The sequence below is a fragment of the Rhinolophus hipposideros genome (genome assembly GCF_964194185.1).
Source record: "Rhinolophus hipposideros genome assembly, chromosome: 7".
Classification (NCBI taxonomy): domain Eukaryota; kingdom Metazoa; phylum Chordata; class Mammalia; order Chiroptera; family Rhinolophidae; genus Rhinolophus; species Rhinolophus hipposideros.
In genome coordinates, this window is record NC_138053.1 from 35,846,304 (window position 1) to 35,864,131 (window position 17,828).

Consider the following 17,828-nt stretch of genomic DNA (forward strand, 5'->3'; position numbering starts at 1 on the left):
TACAATGAACCATCTCTCAATTTTCAATAACTGGCAAAATACTTTATTTATAGTTTGTAGGCAATGTCAAACTCACAGTCAAGTTTCTTTCTTAGCTTTGACAAGTGGGAAGCCCAGCGGTAGATTTTCAGTCTATCTTTTTGTAGTTTAAGTCGACAGAACTTATGTCATGTAATTTTTAGGACTAACCTCATACTTTATATTATTTCTATTTCTACCTTTACTCTCCCCTTGAACTTAGTGTGTCTCACTCATTTATTTGATCTTGTTACCTGTTTTATATGATTTTGGATATTTTGTGGAGCTAGGGAAGGATATAGTTTAATAAATAGACCCACAAACCTATGTACATCTAGGAGGAGTCAAAGAAGAATTCACAGGGAATGCAATTACAAACTGAGATGTGCAGTTCAGAGTGTCTTTTCTAGTTGGTAAAGAGGAGATGACATTCTTAGCATAGGGAACAGTGTGTGCAAAGGCATAGACCAAAGGAAAACCACAAGCACTTCCAGAATTTGGGGAGCCTAAGTGTGCCTTTGGCAGGGAAGTTATAAGAGATGATGGTTATGCTCTCACATCAAACCATAAGGGATCTTCATGTTTTGCAAAGGAGAATAGATTTTCTTCTACATAAATTCAGAATGCTGGAAGGATTCTTAGCAGGAAAGTGATTATATTCAAATTTGTTTCAGAAGGATTATTCTGGCAGTAGCATGGGGTAATTTTAAGACTAATTAAAATCTGCTTTCAAAACTTCTGACCCAGTCAGCCATTGAGGCTTTGCCTTCTGCTACCCTGAGCAATGGTCACTAGAGGATTTTGACCTCTGACTAATGAAAGTGAATTGCCTGATTCGGATGATTTGAAAGTGGGTCTAGAAGCCTCGGGACAGAGCTTGATATAGCCCCAGACACTTAGACCAGGATGAGGGACAGGGAAACGGGGAGAAAAGCAGCAGATGAGGAGGTGAGCCTGCAGTTCCGTCCTTGAACGTCCTAAGGTGAAGTCTGCCCACTCAGACAGAGTTCCCGTCAGACTTCCCATTGCAGGGGAGGCATCCTAGGGAAACAGACCGACTCAGCCACAAAGCAAGGTTTTGCCAGCCACCTAGTTGCATCTATTTCTTTGCCCATGAATATTAATGAACTAAATGAACTAAAGATCACCAGACATCTGAAGAGGACATACAGATGGCCAATAGACATAAAAAAAGATGCTCAATGTCACTAATTATCAGAGAGATGCAAATTAAAACCACAATGAGATATCACCTCACAGCTGTCAGGATGGCTATCATCAATAAATAAAAAATCAAGTGTTGACGAGGATGTGGAGAAAAGGGAACCCTTGTGCACTGTTGGTGGGATTGCAAATTGGTGCAGCCACTATGGAAAACAGTTTGAAGAGTCCTCAAAAAATTAAAAATAGAACTATCTTAATACCCAACAATTCCACTCCTGCGTATTTATCTGAAGAAAGCCAAACCACTAATTTGAAAAGAAATATGCATCCCTATGTTCACTGCAGCACTGTTTACAATAGTCAAGATATGGAAACAACCTAAGTGTCCATCAATAGATGACTGGATAAAGAACATGTAGTACATGTATTATACAAAATGGAATATTACTCAGCCATAAAAAAAAAACGAAACCTTACCATTTGTGAGAACATGAATGGACCTAGATGATATTATGCAAAGTAAAATAAGTCAGACAGAGAAAGACAAATACCCATATGATCTCACTTACCTGGGGAATCTAAAGAACAGACTAAACAAAACAAACAAGCAAACAAACAAAAAAGATCACCAGCATTTGAAGAAAGCCAAAAAGAAACAGAGAAAAGGTCAAGGCAAGCAAGCAAAAGAACAGAAATAATCCAAGCAGCAGAGGACATAAGAGAGTATTACAATGAGTATTCTCAAAAATTATGGGAGGATGTTTATCCCTAAAATAGTTATGAAAAAAGAAGCAAGCAGGGAACAGGAAATTTAAAATATGATTGCCAAATTAAAACAATAAAAGTAAATAAATAACAGAGGAGTAAACAGGTGAGTGGACATAGATATTACAGCCAAATTAGTAAAGAATAATAAGATTAAAAAATAAACAGTAAAGTAAATCCTCTAGAACTTAGTGCAAAAGACGAAGAAACGGAAAAAGATAATACAGGAGACCTGGAGATAAATCATGGTAAGTAAACATTAATATAATAAGAGTTCTAGAAAGAGACAAAGGAAATAGAAGGAAGGAGAGAAATAACAGAAGCACTTTTCTTTGAGTTAAAGAAAAGCACAAAATTTTATATTGAAATGGCCTACATATCCCATGCAGGATCATAACAAAATAACCACACAGCTATATGGATATGTGGGACTTAGAGATATCGTTCTGCTTAAAAGATGAATCAAGGGACTTTTATTTTTGACACAGAACTCATACATTCAGCTCACTGTTCATATTTTTAAATTTTTTTTAACATAGATTGAATATATATGTAGGGTAGCTTAGGGGGAATTGATGAAATACAGTAAAAAATGAAAAACTTGCTCAACAAAACCAAAAATGATTTCTTTGAAAATGTACGTAAGAAAGACAAATCTTCAGCATTTCTGAATGAGAAAATAAACTAAGATATATATGCTACACTAAGCATGAGAAAGGGGATGCAATTATAGGAGTATAATAAAAGCATGCTGCATAAATAATTATATTATTAAAACATGAACACTTAGATGATATTGACTACTTTCTGGGGACTCTCTGTATTATCTTCAAAACTCTTCTGTAAGTCAAATTTATTTCAAAATAAAAAGTTGTTTTGTTTGTTTTTTAAAGGCTTCTGTGGCTCCCGATTACCTTCTTATTAAAACCTAAATTCCTTATACTGACAATAGAGACTCTACAATTGGCCCCAACATTTCCGTCCAGCTTCATCTCCCTGAATTCCTCTTATGACACTCAGTGCTTCAGCCTAACTATTTCTCAGCCCTGCCTTGATCTCTTCTAGCCATTCCCGCACTCACACCGTGACCTCATCATAAAGTTCTGTTGTCTCCTTCTCTTCATGTCTGAATCCTGCCCATCTTCCAGGACTCCACTTACACGTCATAGTCTCTGTGAATGTTCCCCAAATCTCCCTGCTAGATATCTCTACCTCCTCTGATTTCCCAAAACAGTTTCTCTGTCTCTCTTCTAGTATTTTAGGTGTTTTACCTTATGCTACAGCTATTAATGTGCATGTTCTGTCTCTATAATAAAATGTGAATGTCTCAGGGACAGGACCTCTATTCTTATATCTCCATGACTCCAAGCACTGTGCTTTCATGTATTAAGTACCTAATAAATTTTGTTGAATGAATAACGAAATGAATGAATACCAAATCTTAAGAATCAATGAAGTTTATATTTCTCCATTTTTGTATAAAATAACGATTGAGATACAAAATAGTATATACTAGCATATAATATATGAATTAAGATATTTCTCCTAACTCAGCTGACATTATATTCATATCTGTGGTAAAAGTTTTGGAAGTAGATTAATTTGAAAGTATTGATTTTAAAAACCTTCTAATAATTCTCTCTGCATTTAATTTATGCATTAGAAACTTACATTCCACTCTGTACCATGACCATAAATAACCCAGACTTGGCCATACTCACACCCAGGTGTGCATTATATTTGTTCATATGTAATAAATACGCTTATAATGTATCTAGAATATAATGTATTTGGCAGGTCAGTGAATGGATCTAGAGGATATGAGTCTAATGTTCTTGTTTTTGTTTTTGTTTTTGCTACCTTGAGAAATATGAATTTCCCAATTGCTTCATAAATTTCTATCCAAAATGATAGGCCTTCCCTTAGGTAGTACATTCAGCGTCCTCTTTGCGGTCTTTAAAAAATAGAAAACACAATGCAAAAACTGACCTCTTCAGCAGGGAGGCCTCTTTGGTGATCTCTCCGATCATTTCAGGGTCTCCTTTTCCTTATGTTTAAATCATCATATTTTAAAGTTCTCAGGAGGATTGTTAACATCCTTGCTTTAAAAGATCCAGAATTTCCTGAATCAAATATATTTTGAAAACGTGTTTTGGTGATTGGCTGCCAAATCTGGCCCCTTAACCCATTTGGCCCTCCAAAATATGATTTGAGAAAGGAAAATCAGGAAGAAAAGAAAGACAGAGAGAGAGAGAAGAGAGAAGAGAGAAGAGAGAAGAGAGAAGAGAGAAGAGAGAAGAGAGAAGAGAGAAGAGAGAGAAGAGAAAAAGGAAGAAAGAAAGGAAGAAAGGAAGGAAGATTCCCCTAAAGCAATGTTTTTGCACTTTTCTTGGTCAGTTCAGAAACCATCTTAAATGCTGTTTTCACCCTATAACATTTCATCACGTTTTTGCCAGCAGCTGGCCTGTGAGAGCGTACATGCTCATTCCTGCAATGACTTTCACATAATCAAATGTCACCCTCGTGCATTGCAAATCATTTCACGATGGATCATTAATGCCAAGACCATGTGCTGAGACATGGAGAAACCATTATGCCAGCAGTAGCCTTCTTACTGAGCCATGGACGTCACCTCCAATGGTGCCAAGTAATTGAAAATACTTGAAGTGGAGTATGGGACTGGATTGCAGCAGGATTAATCCCTCTGGTTTCATGGAAGCTGTAAGAGATTACGCTCATTCATTCTTTAGAAAAGTGGTATTCAGACTGAGCTTTAGTTTTCTGATTAATCAAAGGAAAGCAGTCAAAAGGCTCTGATGGACACAAACTACTGGTTTTATGCAAAGAAACCTCCTATTGAAATAAATGGGAGGCTGTGTCCAAGAAGACTAATTAAAGAATTTTCAGTTAGTCTTGACATCACAATCCACAAAAAACAGAGCCAGAGGTAAAGAAAACAGCCATAATCCTGCCTTTAAACCATGCCTTCATAAATTACTATAGTAGAGGAAAAGAGAAGTGAAAAAATGATTCATCTTTGAATTTCTAAACAATAAATAAAATGGTCTATTGAGATTAAATTATTTTTCTTTCACAAAGTTATATTGAAACATATTAGTCCTTACTACGTCTTTTATAAAAGAAACCATCTTCTGATATTACAGGCATTAAGTAGGAATTCATGCATTTTAGACCTATTTTCTGTATGCCATTTTTGTCTAGGCAGTTAGTCCTTGCCTAGCCACATATCATGACCATGAAAACTTGCAGTAATTTGCATTTTTTCACAATAAGAACAACACAAGAGGTATCAGATCAACGTCAGTCTCCCCTCTTGATAAATTCAGAAGGAAAGCTACTACTCATTGTTTCAGCAGCTGTTTTTGTTTCCAAATCCAAAAGGGGAACTTAATTGAGTATTTTATCTTATTTTACATTTTGATTAAAAGGTTTGTGATTCAAGTTTTGTTTTCAAGCCAGTGACATGGTCTGCCATGTAGTCTGGTAGAGTGATTTGGATTAATTGATTTTATTTGGAATAAAAAGCAGTCATTCCTTTGGGTATAGTACTAGCCCATGTGATTATTTATGTGCATGAGTTATAACTGAATAAAAAATGCTTCTTCTGGCTAAAACATTGATGCAATAGCTCAATTTACTTGAAGTGTAGGACAGTAATTCATTGCAGTATCATTTCTTTTTCACATAAGTCTTTTGTTGCTAAAATGGCTTCACAGAAAATAAATACAGGTGTTGAACACTGGGGTCAGGTACGTAGGCTATTTTTACAACATGAGACACCACATAAAATTGAGATATGTAATATTTCCATAGGCAATCCGTCGATTGATATTTTTTTGTTTTTCATGGATTTTTTGTTTGTTGTTTTCAACCAATGTTTGGTGTTGCATAACAGGGCTGCACAGTGCGGAGATGTGAGATGGAACAGTCCCAGCAGATAAATTCCTTGCAAAGCTCTGTCTCCAAAGAGCTCTTAATTTTTATGTCACTTAGTTTTTCAAACCAAAGCCTTTGCCTATGAAGATACCTAGAAAAACTACTTTTCGAAGGTGCGTACGAGCTAGAAGGAAGATAGGGGTGTTTAATTTTGTTTTGTTTTAGTTACTTAAGGCTAAGAATATTTCATCTTTGTTATCAGATATAAAACACATATTTTATTCTCCCATGCATGGAATGATTGTTCTCAAAGTCCAGGGAATTAAACGTATATTTAAATCACAATGAGCTAAGTTTATAAAATTAAGTTTTTCCCAGGAGAGAAGGACTAAGAGAAAATTTGATTAATTCATAGACTTGACTAAATGGAATTGTAATGCTCTCTTCTTACCGGTTATTAAATAAAGCCTAGCCTTAACATTCCATGCCCCAAACAGAGAGTTAGTTTCTGCCATAAAATTGGGACTATTGCCCTGCACTAATGCTGTATTTCAACTTGAAATCAGCCATGATCTCTTTCTTTCTTCTCTGTCTCTAGAGCTATATACCTTGACACAGATTCACAACGCTATGCAATGTAACTTAACTTCTAAAGGAGGTATTTCCTGTTAGAAATATCCACAGGAAAGCATCCTATTTTGTAGCTAACAAGACCCAAAGTTAGGAAGATTAGTTATAACTCCTTCCCATTTGAAAGTCATACGTTAGTTAGTGACCAGACTTTAATGACTTGCCCCTGAAAGCTGGGAGTGTATATTATTTTAATGAGACCTCCTGTTTATTCCCCAGCCCTTCATCTGTGTCTTTTCTTATTGAGCAAAGTGAATAACGGTGCTTGGCCTCCAAATAGACTAGCAGAGTTTAGTGAAAGGAACACTTGGGAAAAGGCTCCATGGTAAACGAAGACTTGGGACTATCTCCACAGGAGACTCGCAGCCCTTAGTTGATAAGCTTTAGGAAGATGCTCACTGTCTCAGGAGTTACTGAGTGAGGAAGAAAGGCTGACTCCATTTTTCCCCAGCCCCCCACCATCCCCTCAGTGCAATCAGAGCCAAGTCCTTTTACATCAAAGCAACTATAAAAATAAACCAAAACTTTGAGCCCTGATCAATTCATCTTGTCTTCACCTTAACTTGAAAAAAGAAAAAGAAGAAAAGAAAAAAGGGAAAAGAAAAAAAAAAAACCACAAGGAGCAAAACACAACATGGTTTTGTAATAGTTACCAGGGACCTTGGTCTAGGTATGTGGTAGAATAGCATTTGCGGCAGAGGTAAATGAGGAGGAGGCCAGGTGGTTTATATTATAAAAATAACATTCTGACCCACCATGTGCATGAAACGTTTCTTTCAGTTGACAGGAACTGGTGAGTTTTCTCTGAAAATTGGACTCCCAGACCATTCCCCTCCCCCATACCTAGCAAAGACCCCCATTCCCAGCACAAAACAGAGCTCCAAATTGTTCCCAATGTATTTGCAGCCAGCCTGACCTACGGAGAAAGAGACACGATATTAACTTGGGTGACTAAGTCCCAACGGTTGCTCTTTTTCACATCACCATCTGGAAGAGGGGGAAATGCTAATACATCCACAATTAGATAAATTGGAACACATGCAAATGCTCATGCTTAGACCAGGGCAGTCAAGGTCTTAAAGAACTGAAAGGGGGACAATTAGCAGCAGGGCCTGGTTTGTGGCATTCTTTGTGCTGATGGCTTGCTGTCAGGATGAAACCGAGGTGTGGGTGACACTGACCAGAGCTGTCAGGTCATACACACTCCGCAAGTCACTTGCTGAGACTTGGACTCCAAATCACAAAAGCAAACCATTCCCAACCACCTGAATGACAGACTTGACAACCTACAGGATATGGGCAAGAATTCTCACCTCTCACAGAGTCGGTTTATTTGGTTTTTCCACCTGCATAGTCCCAGCCGGGGAGAGCCTGTTGGGCACCATATGCTTTCAAGTGAATGCCACCTAAATAACACTGACCTGCCCTTGACCCCAAGGAGGACATCTTAAGCTACAGAGATACAATTGGTCACATTTTCTATATTACATTACTCTTATTTAAAAAGCTCACTCCTTATAGACCAGCTTTAAACTCCTCGGCTACCCTTGGTAGGCATATAAAGTGGCGTAACTTGAGGTTTTATACATTTTCGATCTGCAGACCTAGTTTTCCTCTTGATGTCTTTAAAATACAGATATGAATAATTCTAAGAAGTCTGTTGTATGTTTAGAATGGAGAGGGGTTACTTATACTGTGTCTTTCCACATGCTTTCCTAAATAAAGCAGTTTAGTAGGGATGTATATACAGTAAAATCTTGGGGTCCAGAAACACATACATCCTGCTTGTTTTCCAATACAAAGCACAGGGGAAAAATGATTAATCAAATGAGGACTACCAGGAAAGTAATTGTGCAGAGTATCAATTGTGTCAGCCTGGCTATAAGGTTTTCCTATGAATGGTAACACACTTATCAACAATTTTAAAGGATTAAAGAAATAATTAACAATAAAACTAGTTTCTTGTTAGGCATTTCTATTTTTATAACATGTACATGACTACCAAAATTTTATTTCAATTAATTTAAAAACTTCTGTACATGCTGAAAAATTGATTAGCCACTGGTCTATTTGGGGACAGCCTACTGGCCCACAAATTAATCTTGGTTGATTAATTTTCTGTTGCACAGCATGACACTTCAGAAAATTATCAGGGAAGATATAAAACATGCTGGGCAGAAAAAGAAAATTGAGACCTCAGTTAAGTCAGCAAGGCTTATATACTTCCTAGGGGCCTAATATTAGAATTGTCAGAAAGGATTTTTTTTTTTTTCCAATCCAAACACTGCTTTCCTTGACTCTTGGGTAGAAGCAAATTCTCTAGTGAAAAATTAGCATTTTTGATGTTAGCAGAGGTGGATTTACCATTGTGGTATTGTGATTTATAATAAAAAATATATATATATTTGTTTTTTATCCTTGTTCCTGGCACAGAGCTCCTAAAACCCTTGGAATTTCCTAAGTGATAAGAATGATAAAGATACCTTTCTTTATTCATAACAAAACCCCTTTCTACCATACCTGAGTTTATGTCAATAAGGTACCTTTAGGAAAGCCCCTAAAGATGGGGACTGGTTGCTAGGGAAACCAACCTGGTGAGTAGAGGGTTGGAACATTCAGCCCCATCCTCTGACCTCCTTGGAGGGGAGAAGGGCTGAAGATTGACTTAATCACCAATGATGAAGATTTAAGCAATCCTGCCTACATTATGAAGCTTCCATACAATTCCTAAATGATGGGCTTCGGAGAGCTTCTAGGTTGGAATACATATTCCAACGGTGCTAGGAGGGTGGTGCGCCTAGAGAGGGCATGGAAGCTCTGAGCCCCTTCCCACATACCTTGCCCTATGAATCTCTTCCTCTGTCTGTTCCTTTTATAATAAATCAGTAATCTAGTAAGCAAATTGTTTTCCTAAGTTCTGTGAGCCATTCTAGCAAACGATGGAGCCAAAAGAGGGGGTTGTGGGAACCTCTCATTTTTAGCTGGTTGATCAGAAACACAGGTGACAACCTGGACTTGTAATTAATGTCTGAAGTGGGGGCAGTCTTGTAGGACTGAGCCGTTAATCGGTGAGATCCGATGCTACCTCCAGGTAGATAGTTTCAGAATGAAGTTAAATTGTGTGACACCCAGCTCATGTCAGAGAAGAAGTGGGTGTTCCCCGTAACATTTGGTGACAATAGCATAGAAGTGTAGTGTTACAGTACAGTAGAGAAGAGAGTTTTCCTTTTCAACCATGAAGCCAATAAAGCTTCAGCATAGGCTCCTTCCAAATCACAATGTCCATTTTTTTATTTGTAATTTTATATTATTTTTCTTAAACAAGGTACCCCAAATTGCTTCAGATACCACAAAACCTGACTCTGCCCCTGCCAAATTAGAAATGAGACACAGAAGTGACAGAAGCTAAAGCAGCATTCCTCTAAGAATAGTCCTGGGTCCACCTGCCTCAGAATCACCTGATAAGCTTGTTAAAATGCAGGACACCCCCCCCCCAGCACCACCATCACCATCACCACCATGATCTATCTGAAGAAGCTCTGTGCAGTAGGTCAGACGGGGGCCTGAAAACGTGCATCTATAATAACTTCCGCAGATGATCTTACTCTGAACAATAAAGTGTTTCAACTATTGCTTCAGAGCCCTGGCCTAGGCTTAGCAATGGTTTTCATAGTGTACCCAGTGGGTTCCCGGTTGCTTGGTGGTGACCTATCATCCAAAATGAAATACAAGGCCGGAATGAGCAGGTCTTGGGAGAATTTCTTATCCAGCGGAGTTTGGGAAGTTTCACTTAAATGACTTTTGCTCTTGATGACTTATGAAACATGTCTCTTTTTTTCTGAGTAATCTTATGTAGTAAAATCCCAAATTCTCTTGGCCTCACACTTAATCAAGGGGTCACTTCCAGAAGCATGAGAAACTTCCTCCAGAAGATGACATTTGATCTTCTGGTCTAGTCATAGCTGGCCTTTCTTTCTCCATTTTCTTTCTTCCTACAGTCCAGGTAGAGAAAAGCATCAAAAGGACAATAGGAGGGAAGGGAATATTGTTAGTATATCCCCCTCCTCATTTAGCTGTCTTCTAAACGAACTTGAGTTCATCATACCTGGTGGGAAGAGATACTCATGGAGTCTTATGTCAAATGACCCATGGAATATGACGGTGGGAGCTTTGGTTAAAGTACTATACTGATTTAGGGAATGCTGTGAGACTTTAGCCAAATTATAAATTCTTTTTATTCCAAGGTGAGTGACCATTTCTGTGACAAGCAAAATAGTATAGTGGTTAAAAATTTGGACTCTCAAGTCAGACCTGGAGTTTAATCTTGTTTTGGTCACTTTTTAAGTTGTATGACCTTGGGACATGTAACCTCTGTTTCCCCATCTGCAAAGTAAGGGTAACAACAAAGCCAACTTCATAGGATTATGGTAATAATGAAATGTGACAATAAACATAAAGTGCTTAGCTCAGCGCCCAGCACAGTGTTAGCAATGAGGATTGCTATAATTGGACTCTCCCTCAAAGGTGGGCTGAAAGAGTTCCCAGTTATCTGATGTAAACAAACCCTTTAGTTTAGTTAGCTATGGCTGGGTAACAAATTGCCCCAAAACTCAAAATGTGTCATCCTGTTTTTGAGGACCAAGAGATTGGAAAAAGCTTAGTTGGGTAGTTCTGGCTCAGAGTCTCCTGACGGTTATCCGTTGAAACTGCAGTCACCTGCAGGCTTGATTGGGTCTGGAAGATCAGTTTCCAATCTCCCTCAGATGGCTATTGGCAGAAGGCATTAGTTTCTTACCATGTGTGCCTTTTCTGTACGACTGCTCACAACATGGCAGCTGACTTTCCCCAGAGCAAGTGATCCAACAGAGAAGGCAAGTGTGACCAAGACAGAAGCCACAGTGTCTTTTGTAATTGAATAACTAAAGTGACATACCATAACTTCTGTCATATTCTACTGGTTATACAGCCCAACCCTGGCCCAGTGTGAGAGGAGATTTCATAAGGGTGTGACTACCAGGAGGCAGAGATCAGTTCCTCATTAAAAGGGGGGCTATCCCAGAGGCTGGCTACCACTGCCTTTATAGAGTTTTCCTGAGCAGTGCCACAGACGCTCTTAATTTTTTTTTTTTTGGCTTTAATTTTAGATTAGATCCAGGAGGCTTTGAAATGATTGTAGTGGTTTATAACTACGAGCAAATGAAAGGCATCTAAGCATCAAGATAAATGTCTGAGTGGGGTCTGCTAGCCACTTGCAAAGCATGTGGTTCCACATGCCTCAGAAATCCACAGCTGACTTCAGTAAAATCTCAACTATTAAATATTCCCGCTCTGCACTTTCACAAAGTGCAAAGGACAGAAGTTGTCTCTCTATATTAACAAGTAAAAATGGTGAGCGGATAAGGCACGGTTTACAAATCTGTATTTATGATTGGGGTCTGGCTGAAAAACAGCAAGAATAAACCATACAATCTGGGAAGTCTAATTCTAGCAGGAAGTTGCTTGGAAATAACATCATACTTCACTCACTCCCCGACTGATGTCTTTGAGCACCAGTTTGGACACATCAATAAAACATCCTGTCACTTACTATATTTTATTTTCTTGCAGCGTTTCCCACTGTTTGATGGTAACTCGAACAGTGTCTGTTCTTATAGCAGAGTCCACACTCTGATTTAAATTTGCCAAGTAGGTTGCTTTTGGCTACATTTCTTGCCCAAGCACAGGTCCTTATGGTTTGAGAAGTCCCATTAAAAGACCTAAAGAAAAATATACAACCTTTACTGGTTTGGATTTTTAGCTCCAAAATTTAGAAGAAAGCGGCTGGTTAACATTATAAACATTTTGAAGTACTTGTCTTTCAGAAATGCAAAGAACAATAGCATGAAAAGTCCTTTAATGGCTCAGAATTTATTTTATTTTGTGTACTTATTAATTGGTACACTTTCTCTCCTGTTTTGACCAAAGATTCTGTACATTGAAACAATAAAATAAGTAAAGACATGTGTCTGCTTTAAAATCTTGATATTGGTTAAGTCTCCGTAGTCCTTTTTCATGCTTTCTGGGTAAAGGCTCTTTCTGTTCTCTCAGCCAGGCAGCACTTTGATCTCAAAAGTAGTGCCATTTTGTTGTAAACGTATGTGGCGCCTTTGATCTAGTACTTAGCTGGTCTTACTTAAAATAGATAGCTTCTTTTATCTAAGTAGTGTTTACTAGGTCTCTCTCTATGAAAGATGATTTAAATTGCTATTATTTAGATAGAAAGTTATATAAAGTTTCTTAAGAGTGCCCAGATCTGAATCTAATTCTCTAAATCCTAAAACCCCCAATGGTTCTAGTATAGATTTTATAAAGCAAATTCCTATTAAAATGAGCTGCTCCTGTAGCTGTCAGGTAATATTTGCAAAAACTTTGTTTGCTTTTTAATGAGGAACTGATTTTCCAAAGAATAATAAACATCTTACACTCAGGCAAAAAATGGTAATCTCAGGGTGTCTGAAATTAATGGCTAATTGTCCCTCTGAAATTCAGGTATCAATATATTTTTATATTACTGGGTTATGCATACTATTGAAGTGGGACTTTTAAAAAATGATAAGTATGTACTCATATCTTTAATTCTTCTCTTTAAGAGGATTTCTTGAACATTTTATCAGGTGCACTAGTGACTTATGTTTGAATTTCATAGTCTGCATTCAGTTATTCATTCAACAAACTATTTTGCAGATGCAGAGACATAAAGATGACTAAGTCACAGACTCTGCCCTGAGGTTGCACACAGTTTAGAATCTGGGAGCACTGGCAGTACTAGCAGACAATTACATGGCACTGTGATGAGTGCCTGTGATGGACAGCGGTCCTCCCAGCCTGGCCTTGGGAATGGTCAGGGAAGGCTTCCTGGAAGAGGTGACACCCACGCTTCAGTGAAATATTGATGACTCAAAACTCGAGGTCCCATGAATTGCCCAGCCAAGTCTCCAATGCACAGCCAACCTCTCTGCCCAGACACCACCCCTTCCCCAGTTTAATACAGGTGGCCTAAACCTTGGGAGAGGTCTAAACTTTGAATAGCTTTGCTGCTTCCTGAAGCTACCCCAAAACCTTCTTGCATATCATCAACACTCAGAAGAAAAACCCCAAACTACTTTTCACATACATTTTAGACCTTTAGTTCAATTCTTTTTGTAATGGAGATATTATAAATCTCTTTGTGTTGTCAGTTAAAATAGCTACGTTTAATTATTCTATTTTGTCAGGGTCCTGACACCTTTTTTCCCCCCATCCTCCTTGGTATCATATTGCAACCATTTCAGATGTCTTGTCATTACTTCATTCGTGGACTAAGCATGTGTGAGCACTATCAAGCACTGACCCTGGGGGTAGGTACTCTGGAGGATACTCAAGAAGAGTGTAAGTGTCCCTCCCCAGGCCTGGGGAGGGGCAGGAGGAAGTCATCTACAGTTGAGTACAAGATGGTCACAATAGTAGTCACAACTGAGAAAATCAGAGGGGGCGGGGGCCTGACCTCAGGGGACTCATCCTGGGTTTGTGGAGATGGAGAGGAGAGGGGGCCTCTGAGGACACAAGAGCATGTGTTTGGAGTGGGCCTTGGTCAGTGCATGGAAGGTCAGCATTGGGCAGATGAGGTCGAGGCAGGGCTGAGCTGAGAGCAAACTGGCGGGGTTTGGCTTTCACCCAGTACTGCTACCAAGCCACAGAGGCTGCAGAACTGCCAAATGAAGTGGAATCGTTGGTACTTTCCCTGTTCTTTCACATCAGTCCCCAAGCAGTACTGATTCTGTGAATCATGCATTTTAGGTAGCAGGAGCCTTGAAGATCAGAGAGCCTAACGTCTCCATTTATCCAGTGAGGAAACCTGCCCCAGTTCAAGCAGCCCAGGTCTCACAGTCACTGAGTGGCAGAAGCAGGGGTGCTCAGCAACCCTATTTATCAGGACCTGAGCCTGGGCTTCTCTTCCTGGGGCTTGTTTCCCTCCAGGAGTCCTAGAGCGGGGTCACAGGAGCTGCAGGAAAGAGATGCCATCACACCCTAGAGTCCTCCAACAGAAATGGGCCCAGGGACAGTGGAGTTCTCATAGGACTTCATCCCTCTCTCTGGACACACAGGGTCCACGCCAAGCCAGAGCTTGAATAAGAGGAGTTGTCGTTGATAAAAACAAAGTCAAAAGAGGAAAGAAAACAATCAGGATACACTGAGCAACCCTGTGTGAGCCACAGGAAAGCCAGACTAGGAGGATGGACAGCAATGTTACATTTGGGGAAAATATATATATATTTTTTTAATGAGTTACGAATCAGACGTTGCCTATGGCCCCTAACTTCAGGGAGGCCAAATGGAGCATGAGCCACTCACACTGCATGGACTGAAATGCAAGGGGGAAAGGGTGGTCCTCAAGAAAATCAGGGAACTGTTATTAAAAGGAAGGTGAGGGATAAATGCTGGAAAAGCAAAAACAATAGATTTTCACAGCAGCCCCCTCGCCCTAACTTGGCAGTAAAAAAAAAAAGTATAAGACTAGTATGTTCTCATAGAGTGTTACCATGGGCAAAATATTCTCACTGCTTTATCTATGTTAACTAATTGAACCTATCCTCAAACCTATGACATAAGGACTACTATTATTCCCATTTACAGAGGAGGAAATTGAGTCACAGAAACCCGAGGTTTCTCAGTAAGTGCTAGAGCTGGGATCCAAAGCCAAGCAGCCTGATTCCAGGACCTGTGCTCTTGAAGTCCTGTGTTCCATGTCGCTCCCAATTTTCTTACATTTTTTCCCCTCTGAAATAAAGATGTGAGGAAGGCCCTGATAATCAATGTAATCACCTAGCATACCGTAGTAGCCATTATTACTTTTGTGATGTACTCATTAACAGAGTACGCAGAGCCTCTGGTGCATAGTAGACATTCAATGACTATCAAATGAGACAAAGAGCATCTGAAGACCAACCAAGACCTTTGCATGGCATCGAGGGCTAAACAAAAAGCGACATGATCTTCAGGGGTTAGCAATGGGGGTGAAAGAATAGGTACAGACAGTAAATGCATGACTGGAAATGTCTAGAGACCCCTTGAGGTGAGGGCAAAATGGTGAGATGCTAACTCCTTTAGTGAGTCCTTTTCTCCCTCCCTCCTCTAGTGCTGCTTAAGTAGAGCGGAGGCCAGACGGGATGCCGCCAAAGTGGCCCTAATCAATTCCCTCTTCAACGAGCTCCCCTCTCGCAGGATCACCAAGGAATTCATCATGGAGAGTGTGCAGGAAGCCGTCGCCTCCACCAGCGTGAGTTCCCACCAGGGAAGGGAGGGGCTGGCTGCACTGAGAATACTGAGGCATTTGGAGCTTGGGAGAGATGGGAAAGGGAGCGCGTTCTTTAAGAATTGGGCAGGTTTCATTGTTGCCCATTAAATCATGAATTCTCAGCAAAAAGAACACGTGGACTGGAAATTACAAAATTGGAGCTGGCTCCCTGGTCCTCCTCTCAGTAATATTCTTTAACTCCCCTGGATCACAATTTATCAAGCTTTGCATCAAGGTAGACAATTTGATCCACCTCGATTTGTTCATTTGAATGGTTGCTATTTGAGGAGCATGGATTCTCTTCAATTGCATCTGAGAACACAGGCAATTGAATACTGCTTCAATTAGAGGTAAACTAGCTGACTGTTTTCCTAAACTTGACTAATCTTAAAAATGATCGGAAGTGCTTATTAAAAGTGTCAATTCCCCAGCCAGTGTCGGATGCTGCAATCTGCATTTTTTAGAAAACACTGACTGTTTAGATAGAAGAAAAGCCATATGCCCACTATTTGTTAACTATTAGAAATATCATGCTTAATATCAATTACTTCCTTCAGAGAGCTTTGAAAATTTTTGCAATGGATATCACTAAATGCAAAGTGATTTAGGAGCAGAAATCTTTGTCTCAGAAATTTAGATAGGATGTTTTCTCAGCAATCCAGGAGTAGATGATTCGCCCCATGAATTATTTGGGAATCCTGATCCTTGTTACCTCCAAACTATAAACTATGGAGGAACCTTGGTTCCTCCCAGGGCAGGTGTCTCCCTGTGTGTCCTCCAAGGACAGGGACTTGGCATTACCAAAGGGATTAGTCAACTCCTGGCTTGTCTTTAGTTTGGATAAACCCAATCTGAGATTTCCATCCTCTGATTCCCTTAATCTGGCTGTAAAGTTTCTCTCATTCTGGAAGAGCTGCTGATCATGAAGGAGACATTATCACACTAGCACTTACTTTTTGCTCCTTCTCCCCTCATAAATGCTCTTATCACACAGAGGAGAGGTAAGGGAAGGGGCAGAGTGTGGTGGACCTGGCTTGGAGACCAGAGAAGTCAGGGACCTCTGTTCTCTATCTGCTCTGAGGATGAAAGGAAGCCTTTGTTTTCCTGCCCTGTATATTTCAAGTGCCTTTGAGAAAGAGAAGTTGGGAAAAGGATGTCTGATTTCTATGTGTGGTACTTACTCAGGAGCAGGGAGGGGCCCTCAGTGTAAATGTAATTTATCATTTTTGCATGAACATTTCTAAGGAAAGAGAATATATAAGGTTTGCAGGCTTCTGGATGGATTTCTTCTGGGATCTTTAAAAAGCCAACATAAATATTTCAGCAGTAGTGTGTTAATGTTATTGCATTTAGAAGCTATAAATTTGCTGCTATCTGATGCTGGCAGTTGTATGTTCAGTCTCACAAAACCATTGCCCACCTTCCCAGGAATCCAAGACCATGGGATATTGAAGGGCAGGCTCCAGTGCCATTCTAGAACTTGTGTTAGCTTTTTGTACTGCCAAAATAGAAGGAGAATTTTTTTTCTACCCATCATCCACCAACATTGTTTGCTAAAGATTAAGTGGCCCAGAAGTGAAAAAATATAAACCAAGATCCACGTCTCCAGGCCAAACACCAGCATATTATGAAAAGCTCCCATTAAGAATCATAGCAGTGAAATATGAATAGTCATTACAACTGGACAATTCTTTCCCTGCCAATTACATAATCTTGCCTGGTTTTCATCAGAATCCAAGCAAGGTCATCATTTCAAGATTTCAGTAACACATGAAGGCAGCCTCAGAGGGCAACCACTCAAACGTTACTGTCACCATCAACAAAAACCCTGTAAAAAATTACAGAAATATCTGCTTTGGGATAATTATTCTTTTAGTGAGCATAAAATCAGTTAACATTCTAATCAAAAGCCAGATTCAAATTGATTACAAATTGACTTACTCTGAGCTTTGGTGAGATTAAGGATTTTATTCCAAATCAGCTAGAGACTTGGCTGTAGAATGCACACCTGAAGGGTTAGGACAACAATGGAAAGATTGCT

At 39.4% G+C, this 17,828-nt stretch overlaps 1 protein-coding gene across 4 annotated transcripts in view; it reads left to right on the forward strand.

The window, feature by feature from the left end:
* LIX1 (limb and CNS expressed 1) overlaps positions 1-17,828 on the forward strand; it is a 48,889-nt gene that overhangs the window by 18,311 nt on the left and 12,750 nt on the right. For all 4 annotated transcript variants that reach the window (XM_081053540.1, XM_081053541.1, XM_081053543.1 and 1 more), the window contains one exon: positions 15,629-15,769. In XM_081053540.1, the coding sequence (XP_080909666.1) occupies positions 15,629-15,769 (141 nt within the window). The remainder of the gene's footprint in view (positions 1-15,628; positions 15,770-17,828) is intronic.